General features: G+C 59.0%; 1 protein-coding gene and 1 long non-coding RNA gene across 5 annotated transcripts; one reads left to right on the forward strand and one right to left on the reverse strand.

Moving 5' to 3' along the window:
- Positions 1-625: 625 nt before the first annotated feature.
- Positions 626-12430, reverse strand: LOC103050803 (snake venom vascular endothelial growth factor toxin HF-like). Of its 4 annotated transcripts, XM_088139710.1 has the most exons (8): positions 12200-12430; positions 5685-5935; positions 3034-3067; positions 2367-2563; positions 2074-2153; positions 1695-1724; positions 1496-1558; positions 626-1056 (listed from the first exon to the last, which is right to left on the reverse strand). In XM_088139710.1, the coding sequence occupies exons 2-8, from the start codon at positions 5739-5741 to the stop codon at positions 945-947; spliced, it is 573 nt and encodes a 190-aa protein (XP_087995836.1). In that variant the 5' UTR covers positions 5742-5935; positions 12200-12430; the 3' UTR covers positions 626-944. The 4 variants fall into 4 exon arrangements, with proteins under 4 accessions (XP_087995836.1, XP_087995835.1, XP_087995833.1 ...); XM_088139709.1 differs by lacking the exon at positions 12200-12430 and having other exon boundaries at positions 5685-12189; XM_088139707.1 differs by lacking the exons at positions 5685-5935; positions 12200-12430 and having other exon boundaries at positions 3034-5180.
- Positions 12431-12819: 389 nt separating this feature from the next.
- LOC148216086 (uncharacterized) lies at positions 12820-19200 on the forward strand. The gene is made up of 3 exons (XR_015795948.1): positions 12820-14196; positions 14702-14797; positions 15566-19200. It is a non-coding gene; the product is annotated as an uncharacterized LOC148216086 (long non-coding RNA).
- The last annotated feature ends 4363 nt before the right edge of the window (positions 19201-23563 follow it).

A 23563-nucleotide genomic window follows, 5' to 3' on the forward strand; every position in this document is an offset into this window, starting at 1 on the left:
TGGGACTTGGCTCTGGCTTCACTTGGTGCCCCTCCAGGTACCAGGGGCAGAGGGAAAGAGAGGCTGTGGTCTCGTGGCCCAGAGAGCCACAGCTGAGCACACTGGGATTCCGAAGGTCCTTAGTATACAAACCCAGAACCAGAGGTTAATCGCCTGAGTCGGAATTAAGCTAAGCAGGGGTACGCTCATCATGGGACAGAAGATCTTGACATCCGGCAACCCTTTAAGCTTAAAGAACAGCCCCACCTGCTGAAGGCTGAGAGCAGAGCAACGAAGCAGCATTCAGTTTATTCCAAGGCGCTATAAAAGGCACGCAAACAATCGAGGCAGGACCAAAAGACATTATCTGCGTTCTTTAAAATAAACCAAGGATTTTTTCCCAGCTTCCCAGATGGGGGAGGGGGATGATATCAAACCCTAATTTTAAAAAATGTATATTACAAGGACTGTTTTGCTAAAAGCCACTAAAGATAACACCACACCCTGAGGGAGAGGCATTGGTAGAAGAGGCACCTGTGTTCAGGCAAAAGAAAAATGTGTCCTAAATAAAGGGCCAGCCGGCTCTTTCATACAGAAACTTGTATCCCTTTGCTGGGTTATTGGAAAAGGAAGAAAAATGTAGAAAACAGCCTTCCCCAACATGGCATCCTCCAGCTGCACTGGGTCTTCAATTACCATGGTTCCCAGCCAGGGGCCTTGCTGGCTGTGAGTTATGAGTGTCGTAGTTGAACAAACATGGAGGAGGCTAGGCCAGGCTAGGCTGCCATAAGTGTAGACAGACATATACCAACATGTCCAGGTGTTGGAGATGCCTCCCCTCCCCAACCCCCCCAGTGTCAGAAAGAGAACAGTGGCCCGAGGGGAGTCCACCTTTGCAGACGAGACCCTCCGCAGCTCCCCAGGGCGGGCTCTCTGCACGGTCCCAGCCAGCAGCAGCTTCAGCTTCAGAGGGAAACGGCTCTCGGAGGCAAAGACCCACTGTGGGTTTCTGCCGGGCTCGGTGTCTCTTCCCAATCCCTGCTCACAGCACTGCGTCTGCCCGTGGAAAGCTTGCAGCTGTCAAAGGAATTTGCCCAGCATTAGAGAAATCCAAAGCTGAGGCACGTGGCCGGGGACTCAGGGGACCCCAGGCCCCACTGCAGCTGTGGCACACAGACACAGGGTCCCCACTCCAACTTTCTGGCAGGCTGCGGAGAAGGGTGGAAAAGCCTGCTTAATAAATAGATAAATGTATCTGGAGGTTGAGTCATGGCAACTGGACTTCTTTTCTCATACTGTGTGAGTATGCTCCTTATACTCTGCAAGGCCGGGCCTCCAGCTGGCCCAGGATGGTCCGCTCAGACCGGCATTGGCTCTCCTGGTGCCCAGGCAGAGAGTCCTTTCCTCCCCCCCCCCCGCCACGCCTTCTATGGGATGCCTTCAAAGCATGACATTTTTGCCCCCAAGCTGCAATCCTTCCCTGGAGTATTTCAACACAAGGCAGCAGAGTACATACAGTGGGGGGGAGAAGGGGGGGCTTGGCTCTCGCGGCTTCCTCTTGGCTCCCATCCGGGGGTTCCTGCAAGGGTGGGGAGAGGGGTTCAGCTCAAGCAGGCATCTTGGAGAAGCAGCTCTGAGAACACCTCTGCCGTCCTGCCCCCTTTCCACCCCTCCGGAGCAGCTTCCCCGCCCTCTGAGCCCTCAGCCCCACGTACTTCTCGCTCTTCAAGCGTTTTCGCCGAGACCTGAAAGAGGGGAGAAAGCATTTGCGCTCTGCATCGCCAGCGGGCGCAGGACCTAATGCCGGGTTGGGAGCTTTCGGTAGAGGGGGGAGGGGAGGAAGCCCTTGCCTCTGAGAATGCGCCTCCCCACATGCATGGGCCTGGACCCTCCCCTCTCTCGGGTATGCTCAGAGGCACTCTGCCTCACTTGCTCATGAGCCCCAGTGGAAAATGGGTGGTGGGGCTGAGGATCGTTTGCTGCTTCTTGGATCGAGACCTTCCGGACTTCCTCCTCAGGCAATTCTGCCCCTCCCCACCCTCTTCTCACTAGCCAACGGGGGGGGGGGCGGTGGCTGCTTTGCCTCCAACTCACCTGCAGACACACTGCATGTGCTCCGTGAAGGTCAGCTCTTCCTGCCGTGTCGTGCCCGAGAGGGGACTCACCCGCAGCACCTGCCGGAGGAGAAAGGCAGCCGTCACGGGCTTGGTGCATGCTGGCAGGGATGGAGCAGCGGGGGGGGAGCCCTGGGGGAACCCTTCCGTGGCATTCGGCCAGCAGCCTGGGGTCGCGCTCTGCTCTCCCCCGGCCCCCGAAGACCCATCCTCTCCCTCCTGCTCTTCGAGGGCCTGCCTCAGTAAGAGCAGGGAGTTGAAACGGTCCCAGACCTCCAGGCCAATGGTGCGGGTCTTCACAGCAACGCACTCCAGGCTCTCGTCCCCACAGCAGCCGGCGCACCGCCACAGGGGGACGCATGGGGGCTTGAAGATGTGCTCAATTTCGTGGGGGAATTCGCTGTGGACATCCACCAACGTCTCCCTGGCATGGCAGTAGCTGCGACTCCAGACTTCCTCAAAGGGCACCGCTGAGGAGCGGAGAGGGAGGGTCAGACACCGCCTGGCCTTTGGTGCCCCCCTGGCCCCTCTTGGCTGTGAAATCGACTTCTTCCCTTAACTCCGCTGCCCCTCAGCTCTCCACTGCCGCTCCGCCAGGGAGATGTGCAGCATTCCTCCCCCCAGGTTGGAAAAAATGCAAGATGCGCCCTCCTGCCACTCTGCCTGGGCCACACCTCCCCTGCAGCCCCCTCATCCCTAAGAGAAACGCTGGGGTCTGCAACCCAGGCCAGGCCTTCTCCTTGTACAGGGAGCCCTTTCCCACATGGTCCAGATGTGCAGGCGGCAGGGAGGCATTTCTGCCAGGATGGCACCTGGAGACCCTGCCATCGGGTCTCCAACCCCAAGCAGGCCTCTTCCACCTGTTCTTTTCACGTCGTTTGGAAATGAGGGCAGCCCCCAGTTCCCCATGGGATCTCAGCGGGGGGAATGAAGTACTTGCCTCCTGCTGGTGGCTGCCTGGGAGAGGACCTGGCCTGCAAGAGAAGGAAGGCCCCGTTGGCAAAAGGTCCGGCGGGTTCCAGCCCCAAAGCCGGCCGTGGGTCAGGCCAAAGGAAGCAGCGTCCGCAGGCAACGTTGACCCTCGGCTTCCTCTCCCACTCCCCCGAATTGCCCAGGTTGGTTTGTTGAGGGGCCACCCTGGCCATGGGCCAGCCAAGCAGTCGTCCTCCCGACAAGCCCCAGCAACATCTTCCACCCAGGCTGGAACTGGCGCCAGAAGCTCGCAGGCAGAGGCTCCAGGATGTGGCTTTGAGCAAGACGGACGTATCGCAGGCAGCAGGAACGCAAGAGAACCAGGGAGCGCAAACGGCGAGGCCAACCCGCATCTGCAGCCGAGCCACGGTTCACGTCTTACATCTGCCTCCCCGCCAGGCCTCCTAATATCCCTTGTTTTGGGCCAGGAGAGCAGGTAACATCCTTGGCCACTTAACTTGTTTGTTAAACGCATAACATGATCTACAAGGGCTTGCAGCAGTTAACAACACCATCACGCAGATAAGATAATTAAGATGTCCAGTAGACAGTAACATGAATCCCGACAACCACTCTTGCCAGGGACCCATCTGGCCCTTGGCCTTGCCCCACGGCACTCTGGGAAAGACCCCAAAGTGGCTGGCGAGTGCCTCTCGCTCTGCAGGGAGGACTCCCCATAGCCATTTTGGGCCCACAGCTGGATTCCCACCCCCCGGTACCACCTCCCAGGGCAACTCAGGCCACCCACGCCGTGACGTCAGCCTGGGACGATGTCCGAGCAGCTTCTGTCAGACGCCTGCGGAGCCTAAGGCTGCTCTTCTCCCTATGGTGCCATGAGCCCGTCTGCAGCCCGGAGGGGGAACGCAAAGAACGGCCACTGGAATTAAAATTAGGTAGACCTGCCAATGGGAACTTTGTAGCCCCAGGGCCAAGCACTCGGTCAACAGGGAGCCCATGAAGAGATGAGGATTGATACCCAACCCATCTGGAAGCCTCTAAGCCAGTGTTGTCCAAACTTGGCCACTTTAAGATGAGTGGACTTCAACTCCCAGAATTCCCCAGCCAGCCATGTTGAATTCTGGGAGTTGAAGTCCACTCATCTTAAAGTGGCCAAGTTTGGACAACACTGCTCTAAGCAGAGCAAGGCTGGTGTAGGAGTTATTAAGTCAGTTATTTTTAATTGGGTCCAGGAGTCGACCGTAACTATCGACTGGTAAAGGTGGTTTGCAACAAGCACGACAGGATTCTGGAGGCTAAGGCCAGGCTGGAGTACAATACAAGATGGTGTAGCTCAGCGTTTTTCAAACTTGGCAACGGTAAGATGCGTGGACTTCAACTCCCAGAATTCTCCAGCCAGCATGGCGTTGACGTCCCACATCTTCCCGTTGCTGAAAAATGCCGGTGTAGAATATTTTAAAACTTGCCCAACTGCCTTGCCCTTGGCTGGGCTGCCAGCTACGCTTAAAATCAAGAGGGTTCCATGCCATCAATGGCCACTAGAGGGCGGTCCAACTCCAGGGCACGGGGAGCCTGTCTGCCTTCGCCCCAGGAGCCCTGAGTTGCTGCGGGCACCATCACACCAGGCGACAAGATACCGTACGCCAGATGCCTGGAGAGGCTACCATCATTCCCCCCCCCCCCCCGACTCCAAGTCCTCCGCCAGCAGGGCTGCCTTTCACAGGGGAACCAGAGCCATCGGGACAGGCACTTGGGGTCTGACCCTACAAGGACCGTTCCCAGGGAAGGTCAGTCCTTGTAGGGAGGGAGGGCCGGGACCCTCCTCCTGCAGCTCTGTGTCAGCTCTCAGAAGACCCCAGGTGCAGTCCTGACAAGACCTCTGCCCAAAAGTCAGGAATGCCACTGCCTTGCACCCTGCAGGGGGAAGACATCCAAGCAGTTTCTACCACCCTAGCACACAACGCCCCTTCCATGTGGTGCCAGGAGTGCTTAGTTATGGCCTGCCTATGGGGTGCTGGTGGTGGGGCCCCTTTCCCAAAGGTACCCTTGTTCTCCTTGGCCATCTCTCATTACCTGCAAAGAAATCACTCCAGCACCTGGGCCCCAGCCTGATCTCTGCCTCTCCCTTCCTAGGTGGCAGCAGCAGCCCGGCTTCCCCTCCCTCCAAGCCCACCCCAGACCTAAACCTGCAGTCATCAGCACATGCAGCGGACCACCACCCCACTCCCCACTCCCCGCCTCGCCCAGAACCCAAGAAGACTTTCCAAGGAAGCTCCTGGCTTAAGCAAGCACAGCCGCCTCCCCTTATACGAAGCACAGCTGGCTTGGGTACGAGTCGTGCCTGACACAACTGCGGAGGACAGAAGTAATTTCTGGCTCCTGCCACCCCCCCAGCCCACCCCCACCCCCACCCCCGATCTCTTTGCTGCTTTGTTCCACAGAGATGCATAAAAGCATGTGGGATACTGCAGAGGTAATTTAATACTCAGCTATTGCCGGGTGTCCATGAATTCCCCAGCCATAGAAGTCACTTTCATTATTTGCCCTGACAAGATCCCAGATTTAATCTGTGTTTTTTCCTTGTTTGGCTGGAACCTGGCTGCGAGAAGACATTTCCAGGCAAGATCCCTGGACCATCCAGGGACCATCCCAGCTTCTTACCTGGGTGCAGCAGAAGAGGGCAGCCGCCAGCAGGTACCCAACTGTGCCTTGCTTCATTCTGGCTTCTCAGCTGCTCAGCAGGAAGGTGGCGGGGTGGAGATCCAAGCTGGCCAAGTTCCAGACAGGGGGTGGGGTTGGAGTTAACAGAACAAGGATGAGGCAGAAGCTTGTCGACAGCAGCAGGCACTGACTGGACAAGCCATAGATGACCGGCGGGGCCGGGAAGTCCTTTCCTTTTTGGATTTGCTTTCCTGAGTGTGGAAAGCAAATAGCAGCTTGAGCAGGAGAGCGCAGAGGAAAAGAAGGCGGAGAAGGGCAGAGAGGAGTAGGAACAGGGCATGGCCTCCAGGAAGGAATGCACACAGAGCCGAGCGGCTCTCCACCCCCGGCCAGCCTCAAATGGAGGGGAGGGACTGCCAGACCCTCTGCGCCAAACGCTCCTGCCACAGGCTGGGGGGAGGCGGGAGCCCTCATGGCACAAGGGCAGCAAGCAGGTGGCACCCCCCTCCCTGCTCAGCCCACACTGGCAAGGCCAATCCGTTCATACCCTGGATTCTTCCGCACTTTTATAGCTACTTATAAAACCTTGGCTGCGAACACAGGATGGGAAACGCGCCGCACGCACCCAGGAAGGGGCACTGCAGATGTGCAGCCTCTCTCCGCTGCCCCACCCCCCAGAATCATCACTGGGGAGGGTGGGGTAGACAAGCAGCCTTCTGTCCCCAACACTTCGACTGCAGTAGACTATCCAAAGAGCTACCAGTATAGTATTTTGATTCCTCCCAATTGATCAATTCGATCCTGATTCTACGGGAACACTGTTGACCTTGCCTAGAATTAAACAATTTATATAGATTTTTATCCATTACAGTACTGCTGTTTTTAATCTATTGTGGGGAGCAGCTTTGTTTTAAAAGGTACAGTACAAATGTTCCCAGCAAATACATGAACACGGCATACTTCAGCAGACACACGGAAGCACAATTTCAACAGGGGCTGAGACTCAGCCCGGTACTTTAGAGTCTGTGCAGGCGCAGCGCCTCCAGTCAGTTAACCCGCAGCCAGGCTCCCCCCGAAAGACGATGGGGCCAAATCCTCAAGGGCTTCGGGTGGTGAACTACACCCGGCCTAGGAAAATGGACTCTCTGCTGCCCCCCCGCCCCCCAGTTCAGCCCCCAAAAGCAACTCGGAGGGTCCCGCCAGACCAGGCGAGGCTCCGCAGGTGTTTGCGCGGCCGCTTCTCAATTCCTGGATGCAGCTGCCGGACGCTTCGGAGGCTGGCGCGGCTCCCAGCCCCAAAGGGGCCCGCCCTGGCTGGAGTCCCCGCTCGCTGGAGAGCGCTGCGGTGGGAAGCGCAGTCGCGCTCGGGCAGGACTCAGAGCGGGCCGGATGACGGAGCTGATGACCCGCCATAAATCCGGGAGCTGCCGACGGCCGGGGCTGCAGGTTGCTTTGATCCGCGAAGGGGGCCGGCCGGCCAGCCGGCGCCCCCGCCCACCCCGCCGACGGACAAGGAAGCAGCCCCCTCACCGAGGCTCCCTCGCGCCCCGCGGAAAGGCTGCCTTCCTCGCCGGAGCCGGGTCACCTTGCGGGCGTCCCCTCCGCCGAGGCGCCGGGCGGGAGTTGCCTTCAGTCCGGGCAGAGTTCCGCCTCACCGCTCCTCCTCAACGCTCTCGGCTCGGCCAACCGCGTCTAGGAGGCTCCTGGGCCGGGAGGGGCGCCGCCCCAGGTCCATTCGGCGGCACCTGAGCTCGTTCAATCCCACCGGGGGCCTTAAAGCCAACGAAGGGAGGGGAAAGGAGCGCGGCCCAGGGCGGGAGAGGTGCGCCAAGGGCCGCGCGCCCCCTTCGCGCACCGCAGCCGAATTCGCAATTTCCCCGGATGCCCTTCACCTGAAGGACCCCTCGAGGCGACCAAAGGGCGGCGGGATCCTACTGCAGGCTCAGCCCGCCCGGCCGCCCCGAGTAAGCGCTGCTCTCCGGGCCTGACCTGCTGACCGAACTCAGTGTCAGTGGGTAGCTCCTGCGTAAAACACGTGAATGCAGCCAGATGCGAGTGGAGCGCCCTGGTTGCAGACACTGGGGGTGGGTGGGATGCGCGATGAAGCCTGGGGAAAACATTCCAAAAGTTGCATATGGTCCAAGCAACCATTTCTCCACCACCAGGAATCTTGGCTTGGTCTGCTGAATCTAGTGAGTCTTACTTCTGAGTAGACCCCAAAGGCTGCCCTGAGTTTTCCAAAATGCAGTGCCATTTTTGAGAGGCACACCTGGATGCAACCAAACGGAAAGCTGCAAACAGAAAAAGGGGTTTCTGTGAGGAAGGGAAGGCAAGGGGGCTCTTTGCCCCCTACCAGTGTTTTCAGACTCAACAACTTTAAGATGTGGACTTCAGCTCCCAGAATTCAGCTAGCATCCACACATCTGAAAGTTGCTGAAGTTCAGAAGCACTGCTCTATCAAGAAGTCCAGAGAAATTGCGGGGGAATTGCTTTTGGGGTCTCTGGTGGGTTTGGAGGAAAACTACCTCTGGCCACTAAGAGCGGACGCTGACTTGAGGACACATGATCAGGTGTGCTTTGGAGTGAGGGTTTGGTGGTTTGATGTGCTGGGAAGGGAAGGCTGGGGAGGGAGCCGGGCGACCAGCCTTGTCCCCACCGGCATCTCCCTCTACAGCCCACTCCTCGTCCGCAGGCCAGGAGCAGAACTGTGGATCCCAAAGATCCCTGAGGCTTCGCTACCACTTCAAGGAGGATCAAGTGAGTCTGTGGTGCTTTGGGAATACACTCCAGCATGTTTGTCCTGAATTCTTGGAAGCATCGCCATGAACCTGGACTCAGCAAGAATACGGCTCCCTGAGCGTCCCCGGTCTGGAAGGGGCCGGACTGGGAACTGGAGGCCAGTGTGGGAATGGCTGCCCGGCTCCCTGGGGAGGCTGCACAGCCCTGAGAAATGCCACAGGCGGCAGCTGATCTGACGTGAAGAAGAAGGGTCAGGTCAGTTTTCCATGTCAACAAAGCACAAGGGTGCTCCTGGGCTCGCCGTGTGCCTGGGAGACAGGCTATTGGCTTAGGGCCAGTCCTCGTCTTCCAGACACCCATCTTCACCCCTCCCCGCCTGCCTCAAATGCCCAAAGCCAGGGTCACCCGCAGCATCAGCCCGAGCAGAGCGCCATGGGGCAATACCAACGTACAAAATGATAGGTATCTGGTCAGCTACTGTGGCCCCGAGGGGCCAGGCCCTTGGGCTGAGGGTCCATCCCATTTGAGGCAGGCGCCCCAAACCAGCCACGGCAATGTGATGAGACTGCCCAAACGCAGACACTGACTTCGCCCCTCGGTCGCGTCTCTCGCGGCAGGGCAAAGAGGTTAAGGCGCCTTTCCTTGCCCTGGCTGCAGGTTCAGGTATCTTAACGCACCGTCTGCTCTTCCTCTGAAGCCTGTGAAAAGAGCGTTTACAAGGGAAACCGCCCATTCCCAAGAGACAGCAGCCAAGGCCATTTGCAGGAGCTGAGAGAAAACGGGTGGGGGAGCGGAGGCCACTCTGCACAAGGAATCCCCAGGGCCGGTGGGGGGAGGTCTGACGCATGACAAAGCACAGGAAGAGAAACGCAGCCCAAAGGAAGAGGGGGAAAAGCCCCAAAGATGAAATACAACTATGGAGCGATAGGAGCCGAGGGAGGATGTAATGGGCAGAGGGCCAAGGGAGGACAGCTAGCCATCTGGCTAATCCTGGAATGATGGAAGAACTTCAGGTGCCCAACGCCGGGTCAGATGAGAGCCCTGCCAAGCACCCCTCGATCCAAACGGAGCTGCAGTAATTCTCTCTGCTGACCAGCACGAAGGCCTTTGCACCAGCCCTCGGAAAACCTCCATCCAGAGCCCCATCGCCCCTCCTGTGCGTAACTTTCTCCCCAGCTTGAGATGGGGGTGCCCTGTATGCTGGCCTTAATTTTCTAGCCCTTGTTCTTCTACCTTCCTTTTTAAAAATCTGAAAAGCCACAGCTGCCATTCTTCACATTCTGCCCTTCCTCCCTTCCTGATTGTCTCTCAAACTTTTGGGGAGGGGGGAGTGAATCAAGAGAGGAAAAATCTTGACTTCAGTGCTCCTATTTCCAGAGCAAACACTGCTGAGTCTTTCTCAGTTGCAGCCCAACTCACTGTGTGATTAAACATTTTTAAACTATCACTTTTTAAAAAAGGAAAATATTGCACCAAGTTTACTCATCTGCTGCAGAGCCCGGGGGCATCAGACAAGCTATGGCAAACAAAACCCTAAGACTGCATTGTGCAGATGTAGAAGACTTTCTCACCAGAATCTGTGTGGCTGAGAAGAGGGAAGCAACAAAATTTGGGTAGGCAAAGAGATCTCTGTTCTTTGCAACCACATAGGTAGATCGTCCATGTGGTTCCCCTGGCAATGACATTGCCCGGCTTTGCTTTTCCCTTTTTCCAGGACACTTTTCAAGTTCCCAGTCTATTCTGCAGTCCTGGGATTCCCTGGAAACCTTCCATCCAAGTGTTACTCAGGCCTGACCCTGCTTAGCTTCTGTGCTGAGGGTGGAAGAAATTCACCCTCGGCACAGGTGGGGGGGGGGGCTTCATCCTCAGCGTCCTGGCTTTGTCCCAGCCCTCCTCAGCCTGATCCGGACTTAAACTTACACCATTACAACTCCAAGCACACCCAGCCACCCAGGGGAGAGGAGTGCTCTTCTTGAGGAGGCCACGAGGGAAGCGCCATTTTAGTCCACAAAAGGTCCGCAGGGCCTAAGGAAGCTCCTGCAGGACTTCACAGCAAGCAGAGCAGATTCCTCGAGTTCAGCGGGCCGAAAGGCCAGCCCAGAAGGCAGGTGAGGCTCAGCTGGGTGGCTTCAACCGGCCCGCCTGGCCAGGCCAGCAGCAGGGGGGTGCCTAGCCCCCACGGCCCCTCCAGACACGGCTCTCGCCCCCTTCCAGGACAGCCCTTTGCTGGCCACCCGGAGGCAACTCAGGGTAACCAACCGGGTCCTGCACGGTTGAGGGAAAGGAAAACAGGAACCCAACCGCCATAAAGATGGCCACGGGGCTCATTCACGGTGGAGTGAGAATTCCCAGCAGGAACACAGGCAGATTATTCCAGAGAGGGAATGCACTGAGGGCAGAAACAGAGTCGCTGGCAGCTGCAGAATGGCCCCCAGCTCAGCCAACGGGTGCGTCCAGAAGCCTCGTGGAGTAGTCAGCTCTGGCTTTGCTGGACAGGGGCTTGCCTCTGCATGAATTGGTCTGAGCCATGGGTCCCCCGGACGGCTTCCGCCCACAGGCCCTGGCTGGGGATAATCTCTGGGGCTGTATGTGCCCGGCCCTTTGGCAACATCAGCAGGTCAGTGAGGACAGAGGGATGCTCCTGGGACAGAGAAATTCCTACTCTTCTGCTGTAAGATGAAGGGGAAAGGCCCTGCCATGTCCCCGGGGGATGCTACATGTGCTGGACACGCTGCACACTATGTGCCATCTTGCCAGCTGCCCAGATAATCTGGACTATGGAGCAATTTAGAAACAGAGAGCGGGAGGGGGAGGGAGGGAGGGACAGAGCGAGAGTAAAGGGCGCCATCTAGTGGCCAGGAGTCTGTCTCGGGACCATACAGCATTCTAATTTCGGCTCCGATTTTCTTTTACGCCGGAGATTGATACAAATAAGGGACCTTCAGCTGCAAACGCAGTTCTGGGGAGAATCAGTTCTTCTCTGCTGGAAGAGGAGAAGCTGGCAGTGGCTGCCATACAGAGTTCCAAGCAGGACAATGAGGGGACAGCCAGCCCTTGGCCCTGGGCGCTCTGCTTGGTGGGCACCCAGAACCCCCCAGCGCTGCATCCTTCTCGACCACACCCTCCCTGTCTTGGAAGCAGCACTACTCCCAGAGCACCCGGCAAAGTCACACCCCTTAATTGGTTGCGCACAGGCTGGTGCGCTTCTGCCCAGCTGGCGGGAGATCCCGTTGGGTGCCCGAATGCAAAGCGTGCCGTCCTGGCCTCTTAAAGGGCAGCTTTTCCTCCCTGGAATTCTGCGAAAGGGCTGGACGGCTTCACCCGTCGCCCACAGACAGCCGTGCACCCCCTGAGGAAGTGCTCCCCTGTTCGGAGCGCAGCCTTCAAACCTGCCGCCGAGCCAGGGAACCGGTCCTGGGGCCGGCGGGAAGAGTCAAGGCCTCGGCGGGTCCTCCGCGGAGCTGGGCGGACTTAACTCGCTGCCGTTTACAAGGCGCCGGAGGAGGGGACCCGCGTTCCTCGCTCTCCCGCCAGCTGCCAGGCGAAGGGGCCACAGCAGAGAGCGCTTTAGCCCCGAAAGGCGGAAGGGGTGCCAAGAGAGCCCAGCCCTGCCCTGCCCGGCGACCGCCATCCGGGTACACTGCCTCTACCCAAGGAGGCTCTACGTGGCATGACGCAGCTAGCGTTGCTCGCTTTGCTTTTTTTAACTTCCCGGACCAGCTGGGCGAAAGGCACAGACGCCACGAGCCCCTCATCGGCCTGAGGCCGGCTTTTACCTCACCAGTGACTCATCCCAGACAGGGAGGCGTGTTCTCCGCGTCACTTGTGAATGTACTCTACGGGGCGGGGGGAGACGTGCGCGCCTCCACGCTGAGATGCGCGTGAAGCCGGTCCGCGGCCGCGGAGCAGAAGGGGCGGCGGAATGCCGTCAGCTGCAGCGGCGGCGGCGGGCTCGGTCCGGCGGGCCGCGGCTTCCCGGGCGAGCGCGCGAGGCGCAGCGGCTATGAATAGCGCGGCTGACGCGCGGCGCGCAAGAGGGAGCAGCGCCGCCCCCCGCGCTATTTTTAGAGCCGGCGCGCCAGAAATAGCATCCTCCGGAGCTGCGGCCCGGCCGGGATGACGCGGGCGCGAGGCGCAGGGCTGAATCAGAGGCCGGCGGGGCTTACGCGGCCCGGAACGGCCCGGCAGCCTCTGCCCCATGCGCGGCGCAGCCCAGCCCGGGCCAGCCCAGCCCGGGCCAGCCCAGCCCGGGCCACCCCGGGCCCCGCAGCCGGGTCAAGCCCGCCAGACGGCCGCAACCGCGGGGCGCCCGACCGCAGACCTGCGCTCTTCCCCGCCGCGATCCGCGAGGAGGGCTTGGTCTTTCCCTGCCGACGCTCTCCGCTCCCCTCTTCCCAGCAGCCCCGCGGCCGGAGGGAGGACGGGGTTGCGGGCTCCTCCCGGGGGGCGCCAGGTTGGGGTTGCTCGGGGGCGCTCGCCCGGGGCCCCGTCCCCCTTTTGCAGCCGCTCCGGCAGGCGCGCCCGAGCTGCGGCGAGGCCCGGCGTCACCTGGAACGACCGGTCCCGCTTTGGCCGCCAGAGGGCGCCGGAGGGCCGCGCTCCTTCGACCCAGCTGAACGTCTGAAGGACCGCAGAGGTCACGGCGCCTTCCGGGGAGCCGCTGAGGGTCCCGCCTCTGCCCACGGCGGGAGGCGCCGTCCGCATCAGGGGTCCGTGAGTGGCCCTGCCGGGCCTCCCTCTCCGGGTGCTCCTGAGGCCGGGCAGGGCAGCTGCGGGCACTGAGTCACCTGCGGGCCAGAGTTGCCCGGAAGGGCCCGCGCTCCTGAGCCTGGCGCAGCGGGAGGGGCCAAGGGGGCGCGCGCGCGCGCGCACGCTGGAGACACTGGCGCCACAGCTTGTAGCTGCCCCGGGCCAGGCTTGGCTCCCGGGGGGGCTGGGCCGAGGTGGACCCTGCCGGCTGATCCGCGGGGCTACCTCGCAGCTCTGCCAGGGCGGCTCTTGCCGTGGCTCTGACCCCCTCAGCCCCCTCTCCGTTGCCCGCCCTCCACTTTGCCCCTTCGTGGCTTGGCTGGTCCACCAACTGCTGGCCTCCCCCGGCCAAAGGACGCGAGGTTTGCTTGCGGAGGGTCACCCTGAGGCCGGCCGGCCTCACCGGCCTTTCCTGCAGTCCACCCGACGCAGCACCAGGACACGGAACGCCCTCCGGGAGAGAGGAGCCCGAAAGGTGGCGCGATGTAGGGGGCTGAGAGAGAGGAGCGCCACACCCAGGAAAGGCAGCTCTTGAGGCAGACCCCGCCCCCCAAGTGCGGTCCAAACCTCACTGCTGCCTGCTCAGAAGGAGCCCCAAAGTAGGAAGGCTCGAGGGGTTTGGTTGGGGGGCTCTGAGACCTAGGGAGACACAGCCGGGTGGCCCCCTTGCAGGCAGCGTTGCCCCCGGTAGGCCCGTCTCAAGTCCTCTGGCTGCTCAGCCAAGCTGCCTTTGCAGGTCTGGCTGAGGATGCTCTGCCGGCCCTGGCCCGGCTGCTTCCCTGACCCTGTCAGCGCTCCGGGCAGCACATGCCCCCCCCGCATGAAAATGGAGACACGCATTTTCTTTCGCTGCTGCCCATTGACACTTGCTCTTTTCCAAGCAAATCCAGCTGATGGTGCCTCTCCTTTCATCCGAACAACTCGGGAGGAAATTCAGCTGTAACGCTAGAAGAGAAACACCAGTATCTGGTGGGGCGGGATGAAACAGCTGTTCGCCCCAGGAGTGAAAAGGGACAGAAAGCAGGTGTGCGATCCTTGCACGTTCAGCCCGCCCCGCTCAGTCCAGCAGAAGGGGCATGTTGCAGACCGCACTGGTCAAGGAATTCCGACTGGTGGGGTCTAGGCAGAGGGCCTTTTCTGCCGTGGCCCCCGCCCTATGGAACAATCTGCCTCCCAAGGTCCGGTGTGCCCCCACACTCATGGCCTCCAGGAAAGGGGTGAAATCCTGGCTGGGCCAGGAGGCCCGGGGGCCGGATGGGGGCTCGCACCAGTGGAGGTGGCTTGTGGGGTGACTGACCTTGCCCCCCCGTCATCTTGAATGCTTTTAGTATTTATGTACAGGGTTTGTTGTTTAGATTTGATTTTTAATGGATTATTTATTTAACTATTTATGGGGGAATTTTTAATTGTTGATGGGGTTTCTGATTTTAATTCTGAGGCACCCGTTGGGAGGAGATGGGCAGCATACAAATTTAATAATAAATTTAAAAAAATTAAAAAATAGCTGCCACTAACTGGGGTGTCTGTAGGGGCCTCCTTGGAAGGGCGAGACTACAGCCCCGGGGCAGCGCAGGCCTGCTATTGGGACTGAAATCTCCTCGAAACCGGACAATGGTATTTGGCAGGTATTTTGCTTCCTTACAGCTTTAGCTTGGTTGACTGAGGTTTATGGGACGACATGACCTTTCCTTTTTTTTTGCTCCAAATGCACCAGCCTTTTCCCTGAAAAAGGCTTCAGACGCCTGTTTGCTTTTTTGCTACAACTTTCCCAGCTGCACGGTATCTTCCCTCCTTCCTCAGAGGGAAATTGCAGAATAGCTGGAAACTCTAAAGTAACGCACAATCGCCTGGAGAGAAAGGGGTGCCGATTTGCAATTTCTTGCAAAGTTCCCTCATTCCTGCAGCGACCCAAAGACACACTTCCATAAAATTAGTACTTTGGGCATTGCCAGGCTGAGGCCAGGAGTCTGTTTCTGGGCCCCAGGTGGTTATCCACAAAGTGCTCTTGGAAATCACCTCCTCCCTGGGCTGGAGTTTTGAAATCGCAAAGATGTGGGCTCGGTGATATATAAATTGCCTTGGCACCATGGGGAGGAATGCCAGAGGGCCCAGGAGGCAGAGAAGCTGAGAGAAAGAGGAAGCTGTAGGGCGGGCAGGGAAGTGGGCGGGGCGTGGCAGGGTTGCCCAGAAGGAGAGGGCGTGTACCAAGGCCAAGTGTTGACCCTGGGCAGGAAAAGGAGCAGGAGAGGAACCAGGAGCAGGCAGAAGACAGGCGTAAGGCCCACTGAGGCCAAAGGATGCAGGAAATGTAGGATAAGGTGCTATATTGTGGAAAGTGTATCTGCTGTGCAACTCCTTTATTTATTTATCACATTTTTTAAAATGCTCAACAGCTGAAGCTGTCCAGGTGGCTTACAATGAACACACCAAAGAAGAAATAATGCAATTCAAACTGAAATATGCCAATAAAATCAAGTAAAATACAGAATAAAGATACATACAAATTTGACAGCATCAAAATCTAAAGCAATATGATTAGAATGCAATTAAAATACACCTTAAAAGTTTCCCCCGAGCCGCAATGATGCTAAGGTGGGCACTAGCCAAGCCTCTTTGGGGAGGGCACTCCCTAAATGGGAGGCCACTGCGGAAAAACCTCTCCCCTTGTAGAGGCCCTCTTCACATCTGGGAGGAGGGCCTCGTTAGAAGATCTTACGGTCCGGGTGGGGACACTGTGGGGGGGAAGGCAGCCAGCTTGTTGGGCTCCTTGGTTTCCAGCCAAGGAAGGCTGCCTGCTTATTGTCTGTTCCCCTGCAAACCCGCCCCCCAACGAATGGGTCAGGAGGGGAGAGAGGAGGCGCCCCGGTTCTGGAAGTGCATGTGTGTGCACGCCCCACCACCCACCCTGCCGCCCCACTGCACTCTGCTGGTGAAGCTGCCGCCACCATCACCTCCCCCAGTAGCAGCAGCACTCGGAACGCCTGACCTGGAAGGCCACAATCCGAGGCCTCGCGCTGCTCTGATCTCTTCACGGCTCGGCGAGCAAAAGCTCTTCTTCTCGGCCACATTTTTCCCATCTGTGAAATGGAAAGAAAGGTGGCCTGCCTCGGAAGCTGCTGCAAGGACAGAAGTCAACGGGGGGGGGGAGGGCTGCTAGCAATGACGGCTAGGGTCAGACCGCTCTCCCCTAACGTGAACTTCATTCGGGGATTGGATTTTTGCACCCCCCCCAGGTTACTTAACCCGGATTAACTCCACATTTTGGCTGAATCTGCAGCATAACTGTGGCAACAGAATGAATCCATCTCGGTTCCAACCGCACACCAACTGCCAGCTAACAGGTGGGCTGATGGGGCACCACAGGCTCAGCCACACAATGCCACCAAGCCCACTGCCACCAGGTGTCAAGAGCGCTGCCTGCCGCCATTCCCACAACAGCCCTGCGGGGGAGGTCAGGCTGAGAGGGCAGCTGCCGAGCGTCACCCCACGAGTCTCCCTGGCTTTTCTCCCATCTGCAGGGAGCTTTGGGCAAGTCCCGCGCTCTCCTTCGGCCAACCGCCCCGAGGTGGGTGTAGTGGGGAAAAGGGAGGCGGGGGCCACAGATGCTGCCTTGCGCTGCCAGCGGAGAGGGCATCAGCCTCTGGAGGCGGTGAGGGTGCTCTGAGGGCTGCTTAGCTCTGCCCCTTTTCTGGGTGCAGAGGGGAGTCCCCAAGCCCATTGTGAGGAAAGACAGTCCAAATCATTTGGGGAACAGCAGAAAGGGGGCTGCAGGGCCCACTTGTTTTGGCCTGTGCTCCTTTCGAGACCCTTTGGCCCCTCTGCTTTCTCCCCCTGCGCCCCCCCCCCCGTCCTTCCCAGGTCCTCAGCCCGTCCCGGCCTGGAGGCCCCATTTTCTCAGGAGCAAAACACCGTCCGTCTCTTAGCAACAAGTTTTGGCTTCCAATTCTGGCTGCTGCTGTTTACCAAGGCCGGAGACCCAGTTCGCCTGGACCGGGGCCAGAGCCCGCAGCTGAGCGGGGAACGGCTGCGCTGCCGCTGCAGCTGCCAGCAGCTCTGGCACGCGAGGCAGGGAACGCGCAGCTCCTGCAACCGCCTCTCACACAGGCTCTGCTGCTTCCTTCCCTGACACGCTCACCCAGATTCTGCCCCATGCCTGAGACCTCGCATGCTCACCCCCCCCCGGAGCAGCCTGCTCCCACCCAGATGTTGAGCGTTTTCACAAAACCCTGTGCACAGAGCTGGGTTTGCGCACCAGCTGTTGCAATTATTTTTATTTACACCATTGAAGTCCCACATCCTACATATTCACAGGGTGACACATCTGAACGTTTTGTTGTGGACTGAGCACCGTGCCGGAACCAGTGGGTTATGTTCAGAGGCAATTCAGCGCAGGCCACCGTCCTCTCTGAAAAGAGTGCAACCCTTAGCTTTGAGATCACAACGGCCAGATCGAAACCCGAAACCCGAGATCAGGGGAGGCCAAATCTGGGTCCCTGCTCCAGCACTGCCCCCCCCGGCTCCCGTGGCCAGGAGGTCTGCTTATGCTCTGGGGATTCCGGCCCATCCGCAGCCACGGAAGCTCTCTGGCCCAGCACAGCCTGCCGCACAGCGATGTGGTGGAGACAGAAGGAAAGGCGAGCCAGATATCTGACAAGGCATTGTTATACTTGGGGCAAATTGGCATTTTGGAAAGTAACGAGAAGGGAAAGTCATTACAATCATGGGGAGTAACCACGTTGTTAAATGTAATCAAATCTCATTTTTGTCCTGACCCCGTGCTGTCCCACACCCAAAAAGGTGGGCACTTACGAAACGCAGCCCCTGTGCAACTTTTGGAGAGGGGCTGCGTGCATCCTGCGGCCCCCACTCCCTTTCGGCAGGGACTTTGGAAAGTCGGGCAGGGGCGCAACGGCTGCCTCCGTAAGGTCTTCCATCTTCCTGGTATCTCTCCCCCCCCCCCCCCGTTTTTCCTGTGAATTTTTCAGGTTAGGAAGATAAAGGCTGCCACTTTTCTCTATTTGCATTAGGTTGGCATTGCCTGTTGACAGACCCTTACTTTTTAAAACACTGGGCAGCAAACCAGCTTTAAAACCCTCTTTTTTTTCACCTTCAGGAAGATACTGTCAGCCTTCCTGACTTCCGGCCATCAGGGTGGTGCCATCATCATATCTGAGGATGTTTCTCCCAGCGGTTTTAATTCCCGTTCCTATTTCTTCTAGTCCAGCATTTCTCAGGATATGTCTGAATGTCAGTCAAGCAGGCAAGGTGAAAAGGGCGGGCGGCCATTCTGCCCTGCGCCGCTCTCCTCTGTCTGCCCTGATGTTGCTGTCTTCCGGATGGGGGACTCCGGCTCCCAGGGGCCGGGTCCCCGTGCCAGACAGACCGGCACAGGCCACCGGGCCTGCGCGCCCCCACCCGCCGCAGCCAGCCAGGCTCCTCCCAGGGCGAAGCCAGCTGGCCGCAGCCCCCTCAGCACACGGGTTTAGCGCACTGTATAAACGCGGCAAGGAAACGTGTAGGAGCCACACCTCCACCGGCAGTGAGGACTCTTCTCTCCAAAGCGAACTCGGGTATTTTCAAAAGCCCGGGGGGGGGGGATGGTTTTCTTCTCCGCCTGGCCCTGCAGGGGGCGCCACTTAAGCTCGTCCTTCTGGGCGGCACCGGGTTTGAAAAGGTGAAAAGGAGCGCACCATGGGCCTTGCAGTAGGCCCCGGCAGCCGGAGCCCAGGCTGGACGCAGGGGGCCGCGAGCGCGGGCCAGGCCGACGCAGCCCCTCTTCCCTAACCGCCCCCCGGCATCCCCGGCGGGGGGTTCCTTCTCCTAACAAACGGGGCTTCTCGCGGGTCAGACCCGAAACGGCACCGGGTGCCTGGAAAGGGTCCTCGCGTCTCCCGCGGAAAGCCCCTCGGAGACGCCGGCAGGGCGCTTCCCACGCCGGCGGGCGGGCGGCCGCCGTCCTCCCCTCGTGCCTCAGTGCCCCCCCGGCCCGGCCCGGCCCGGCCCGGCCCGGCCCGCTCCTCCGCCCGGTTCTAACGACCGGGAACGCGGCCGAAACGGACGAGCCGCGACAGACTCCGCCCGCCCGCCCGCTGGCTCCGCCCCTCAGGAGGCCGCCGCGCTGGGAAGCCCCGCCCCCTCCCGGCCGTCGTCAAGGTAGCGGCGCCGTTGCCCGGAAACGTCAACAAACGAACGGTGACGTGAGCGGAGAATGGAACGCTGTTGCCGGGCGACGGCGGGTTGTTTGTTCTGCTCGGCGGGGCCGGCAGCCGCGTGGTCGGCGGGGCCGCGGACCACGAGTCCCGCCGCGCGCGCGCGCGCAGCCGACCCCGCCGAGGGGTTGGACTACAAATCCCATGGTGCTCGCCGCCCCTCCCGGGCCTTCCGCCCCCCCGTGACTCCCCCGGCGGACGCTCCGTGACCCCCTTCCCCTCCTCGCCCCCGGAGGGCTGAGCTGCCTTCGCGCCTGCCGCCAAAGCGACCCCGGCGGCGAAGGCTTGAGCCCGGGCGCTCTGTCCGCGGCCGCCTGGCACCTCCTCCTCCAGCGCCACGGGTGGAGCCGGAGCCGGAGCCGGAGCGCGACGCTCCCCGTAGGGCGACCCAGGTCGTTTGGCAGGCTTGCCTCCAGCCCTTAACCCCCCGGCCTTTTCCAATGGTGCCGGCGGGGATGGGGGTCTCAGTGGGCTTCACTGAAGGCCTCCTGCCTAATCTATAGACGTCGTCTTAGGGTCCCCTCCCCTCCCCTCCCCTCCCCTCCCACCAGCAGCGAGCTTTGCTCAGGAAGGGCCAGGTTGACCTTGCGGGTCTGTCGTTGCTGGTGTGGGGGCTATTTCCAAGGGCTGAGCCAATGCCTCCTTGTCGCGCCACCACAGCACCAATGCTGCACACACGCGCACACAGGCTCCCTCCCTCCCGCTGCCCAGCCTTTTCCTTCCAGCTCATGTGACAGGCAGAAGCTGGAGAAACATGTGTGTTTTTATGTCAGCTGGGAAAGGAAGGAAGGGGAATCTGAGACATGATGTGCCGCCAGCAAAAGTAGTGGTTGACTGCTTGCACATCTCTCACAACAAGGGAGACTCCCGTCCAGCCGAAGCACGTGCCACGAGAGAGAGAGGGAGAGAGAGAGAGAGAGAGAAGGCACCAGTCTGACGGAGAAACGGATACGGAGGGCATCAAGCATCTGTTTGGTGATTTCTCCAAGGATTTCTGAAAGGCCTTTCCAAATGTCTGGAGGCCAGAAACCCACCCTTAACTGAAAAGGGCCCGCGAGGCATTGCTAATGTTTGAGGAGGGCCGGTGGCACGCTTAATTACAAAAACACGCCTCAGACTACAAGTCAAAACATACCCACTGAATTCAGCGGGATGTTTTTCTTGAGAATCATGCGAAAGATTGCACTGTACTTTTCAAACAAAAATCAACTTTTCAACAACTGTACAGCTTTTAAATTGGAAAAATGCAGGCAGGAACTTGCCTATTTGAAAACTCTTCACCAACAGGAACTTTTAAACGCTTTATTAAAATTAATAATGCTGTAGGTAAGCCAAGGTTCTTCTGGCATTCCCTCTCGATTTAACCCCAGGCCCGGGTGGAGTGCTGCTCCGTGCTTAAAAGACGGCCACAGACGCGCAAGTCCACAGAAGTGAAAGATGCTCTGAACCCTTGCAAGACTAATCGGCCTTTTTCCCGAAGGCTGACATTTATTCACCAGGAGCAGCTGAGAAGGAGGTCTCTGCAAGAGGCAAATGTTTACTTCAGGCACCTTTCCCTCCCTGGATCGTTGGACTACAAACTCCATGCTTTCAGGCAGTGGGAGGAGGAGTTATGGCCTGCCCGAAATGGTGGGTCTGTTCACTGAAAGAAAGGCCACGTCCTGGGGTCCCTCACAGAGGGCTACCTGGCCCAGCACGCTGCCTCCCACACTGGCCAGCCAGATTGCTCCCCTGCCCTCGTCCCCCCCAAAAACTCAGGAAGGGCCCTAACATTGAACACCCCCTCCCCCTTCCCCAGCAACTGGGCACCCAAGGCTATTGCAGATTCCCTGATGGGCTTTTCCACTCTGGTCTCGAATATTCCTCCACCAGCCCTTTGACTCCTCCGGCCTCCAGAGCACAGAAGAGAGGCTGCAGCCACGCTTCAGAGCCTTGGCCTGCCATGTTTCCTCAGAGATCCAGTGACAGCATGGAGAAACACAGGATTCCTGCCTTGAACTCTTTAAAAACCAGAGTAGCCTCCCTTCAGCCCTCTGGAGAGGGGCTGCCTCCGTTTCCCGGCTGTTGGTTGTACCCCACTCCCTCGCGAAAACCTGCCCCACCTCCCACCCTCCCTTGCTTTAGCCGCTAGCCCTCGAGGTCTTTTGTGAGTTGAAGACGGGACTTGTAGCTCCCCTCACTGCTCGTGCCCCCCATTAAACCTGCCGGCCGAGGTCAGGAGGCGGCCAAGGAGCACACTTCAACAGCCCCCCTCCTCATTTCCCCTTCTCCGGGTTCAGCTACATCACCTCGGTGAGGAAGGCGGGCGGCAACGAGGGCGGGGGGCACTCATGTCAGCCGCTGCCTGCTCCTCCGCAGAGCTCCAGGCAGGCTCAGCCCCAAAGCATGACTCAGCGCCCTGAAATGCCTGCCACGTTCTTGGCCAGTGACATCAAAGTGCTGTGTCAGACCCTCTGTTGGGGTCCCACCCCCTCCCTCCCGCCCTCCCTCCCTCCCGCCCAGTCAGCCAGACCAGCCAACATGCCTCCCTGCCCTGCATCCTCGCTGACTATCTCAGAAAACGGGTCTGTCTGTAAGCCTGAGGTTTCCGCTGCAATCCCAAAGCCCACAGATCTCTCTCTTGCCTCACTGGCACGGCGTCTCTGGCCGCCAGCAGCGTCAGCCCTGGGAAATAGCACCTGTTCCCCACCCTCTGGGCAAGGCTCAGCTGGTCTGGGAAAGAGGACTAGTGACTAAGCAAAATACACCCCAGAGGAAAGGGGCAGACAGGTCAGGGGTGGGGCTGCAGGCGGACAGGATGGCCTGGTCAAGTCGCACTTTGGGGGAAGGGTCCCAGCATGTGTGCAAAGTTAGAGATTTGTCTCGCTTTGCCAGCTTGAATTGGCCAAGCGTGTTGCAATGCTTGGTGCCCTGTGCCCTTGCAAGAGCCCTTCAGGCTAAGGAACAAAACTCGGCCTCCTGCTGGCTGTGCAGCGAGCGTGCGGCCCAGCAAGGGGCTTCGAAAACAACCGTCTCGGCCGTCTCTGTCTTCCGAGCCAGCAGTGGGGTCTCTCTGGCCGCGGCCTCCTCCTCACTGGTTACTCAGCGGAGGACACGCCAAGGCCGCTGAACGGCCTCGGCCCTTGCGAGGTGATTAACAAGGATGTCCAGGGCGCCAGATGCTGGGAAAGATTGAAGGCCAAAGGAGAAGAGGACGGCAGAGGATGAGATGGTTAGAGAGCATCACTTAAGCAATGAGCATGAAACTGAGCAAACTCAGGGAAGCAGCAAAGGACAGGAAGGCCTGGCGCGATGTGGTTCATGGGGTCACGAAGAGTCGGACACGACTTAACGACCAAACAACAACAACAACAACAACAACAACCAGGGCGCCTCTGGCCCAGTTCTGACCGGTGGCCTTCTGCTCTGGGGCCCCTGGAGGCAGAGGAGGAATTGGGGCTGCGGCACCCGCCTGCCCCAGGGAGGCTGCCAACGCTTCGCGGAGAGAGGAAGCAGGGAGAGGTGGCCATAAAGCAGCGGGCTGGCCAGAGGTGTCTGCAGGAGCCGTAGGGGAAGTCAAATGGCAACCCCAGCCATGAAGCCCACCCTTTTTGACGTGCATCGTGACATTAAAAAGGGGTGGGCTTCGATCACAGGGTTGTGGCTGCCATCTTGACATTTCTTATAGACACAGACCCCAGGCACTCCCCTGTGACTGACCTTGGCGGATCAAGAAGAGCTAAAAAGAGTCAGACCTGGCTAGTAGTGGGATGGCAGGCCACCCGGAAACCCACTGGTGGCAGAGGATGGGTATGGGGCTTGAAAACACGTCAGGAAGACACCCCTTGTATCGTGGGAGGGACGCCCAACGCTGCGGTTTGTGTGATTGGAAACCGGACACTTTAAAGTGGCCCAACAGCAGTCTGGTCTGAGAAGTGGATCTCATAAACAGAGTTTGCACAGCACACTAAACCAACATCAGGGTTAGTCATTTGTGGCTTAGCAAACTGTATAAACCCAACCAGCGAGGTTCGCATATTGTCCATGGTGCGTTATATCATGTGAATCCAGCCAATTCTGGCTTATTTAATTTATTGCAGGTTGGTGACAGCCAGCCAGTCGCTCTGGATTGATTGATTATGTGCCAGTAAATTTTAAAATGCTCAAACTGTCCTCCGCTTCGTTTTGTTTTGTTCCTGGTTG

This window comes from Python bivittatus, unplaced genomic scaffold (assembly GCF_059951505.1).
Source record: "Python bivittatus isolate LINGU-HERP-01145 unplaced genomic scaffold, Pbiv_v1 ctg000310_np1212, whole genome shotgun sequence".
NCBI classification, from domain to species: domain Eukaryota; kingdom Metazoa; phylum Chordata; class Lepidosauria; order Squamata; family Pythonidae; genus Python; species Python bivittatus.

What these genes read in the sequence shown, in the direction of transcription:
- LOC103050803 (XM_088139707.1), bottom strand. Translation starts at nt 3,418, where the DNA reads ATGCGGGTTGGCCTCGCCGTTTGCGCTCCCTGGTTCTCTTGCGTTCCT. An exon ending in CCCGCACCATTGGCCTGGAG is followed by an intron (nt 2,154 to 2,366) that starts GTCTGGGACCGT and finishes CTCCTCCGGCAG; the next exon opens with GTGCTGCGGGTGAGTCCCCT. An exon ending in CCCCCCTTCTCCCCCCCACT is followed by an intron (nt 1,057 to 1,495) that starts GTATGTACTCTG and finishes TTCCTTTGACAG; the next exon opens with CTGCAAGCTTTCCACGGGCA.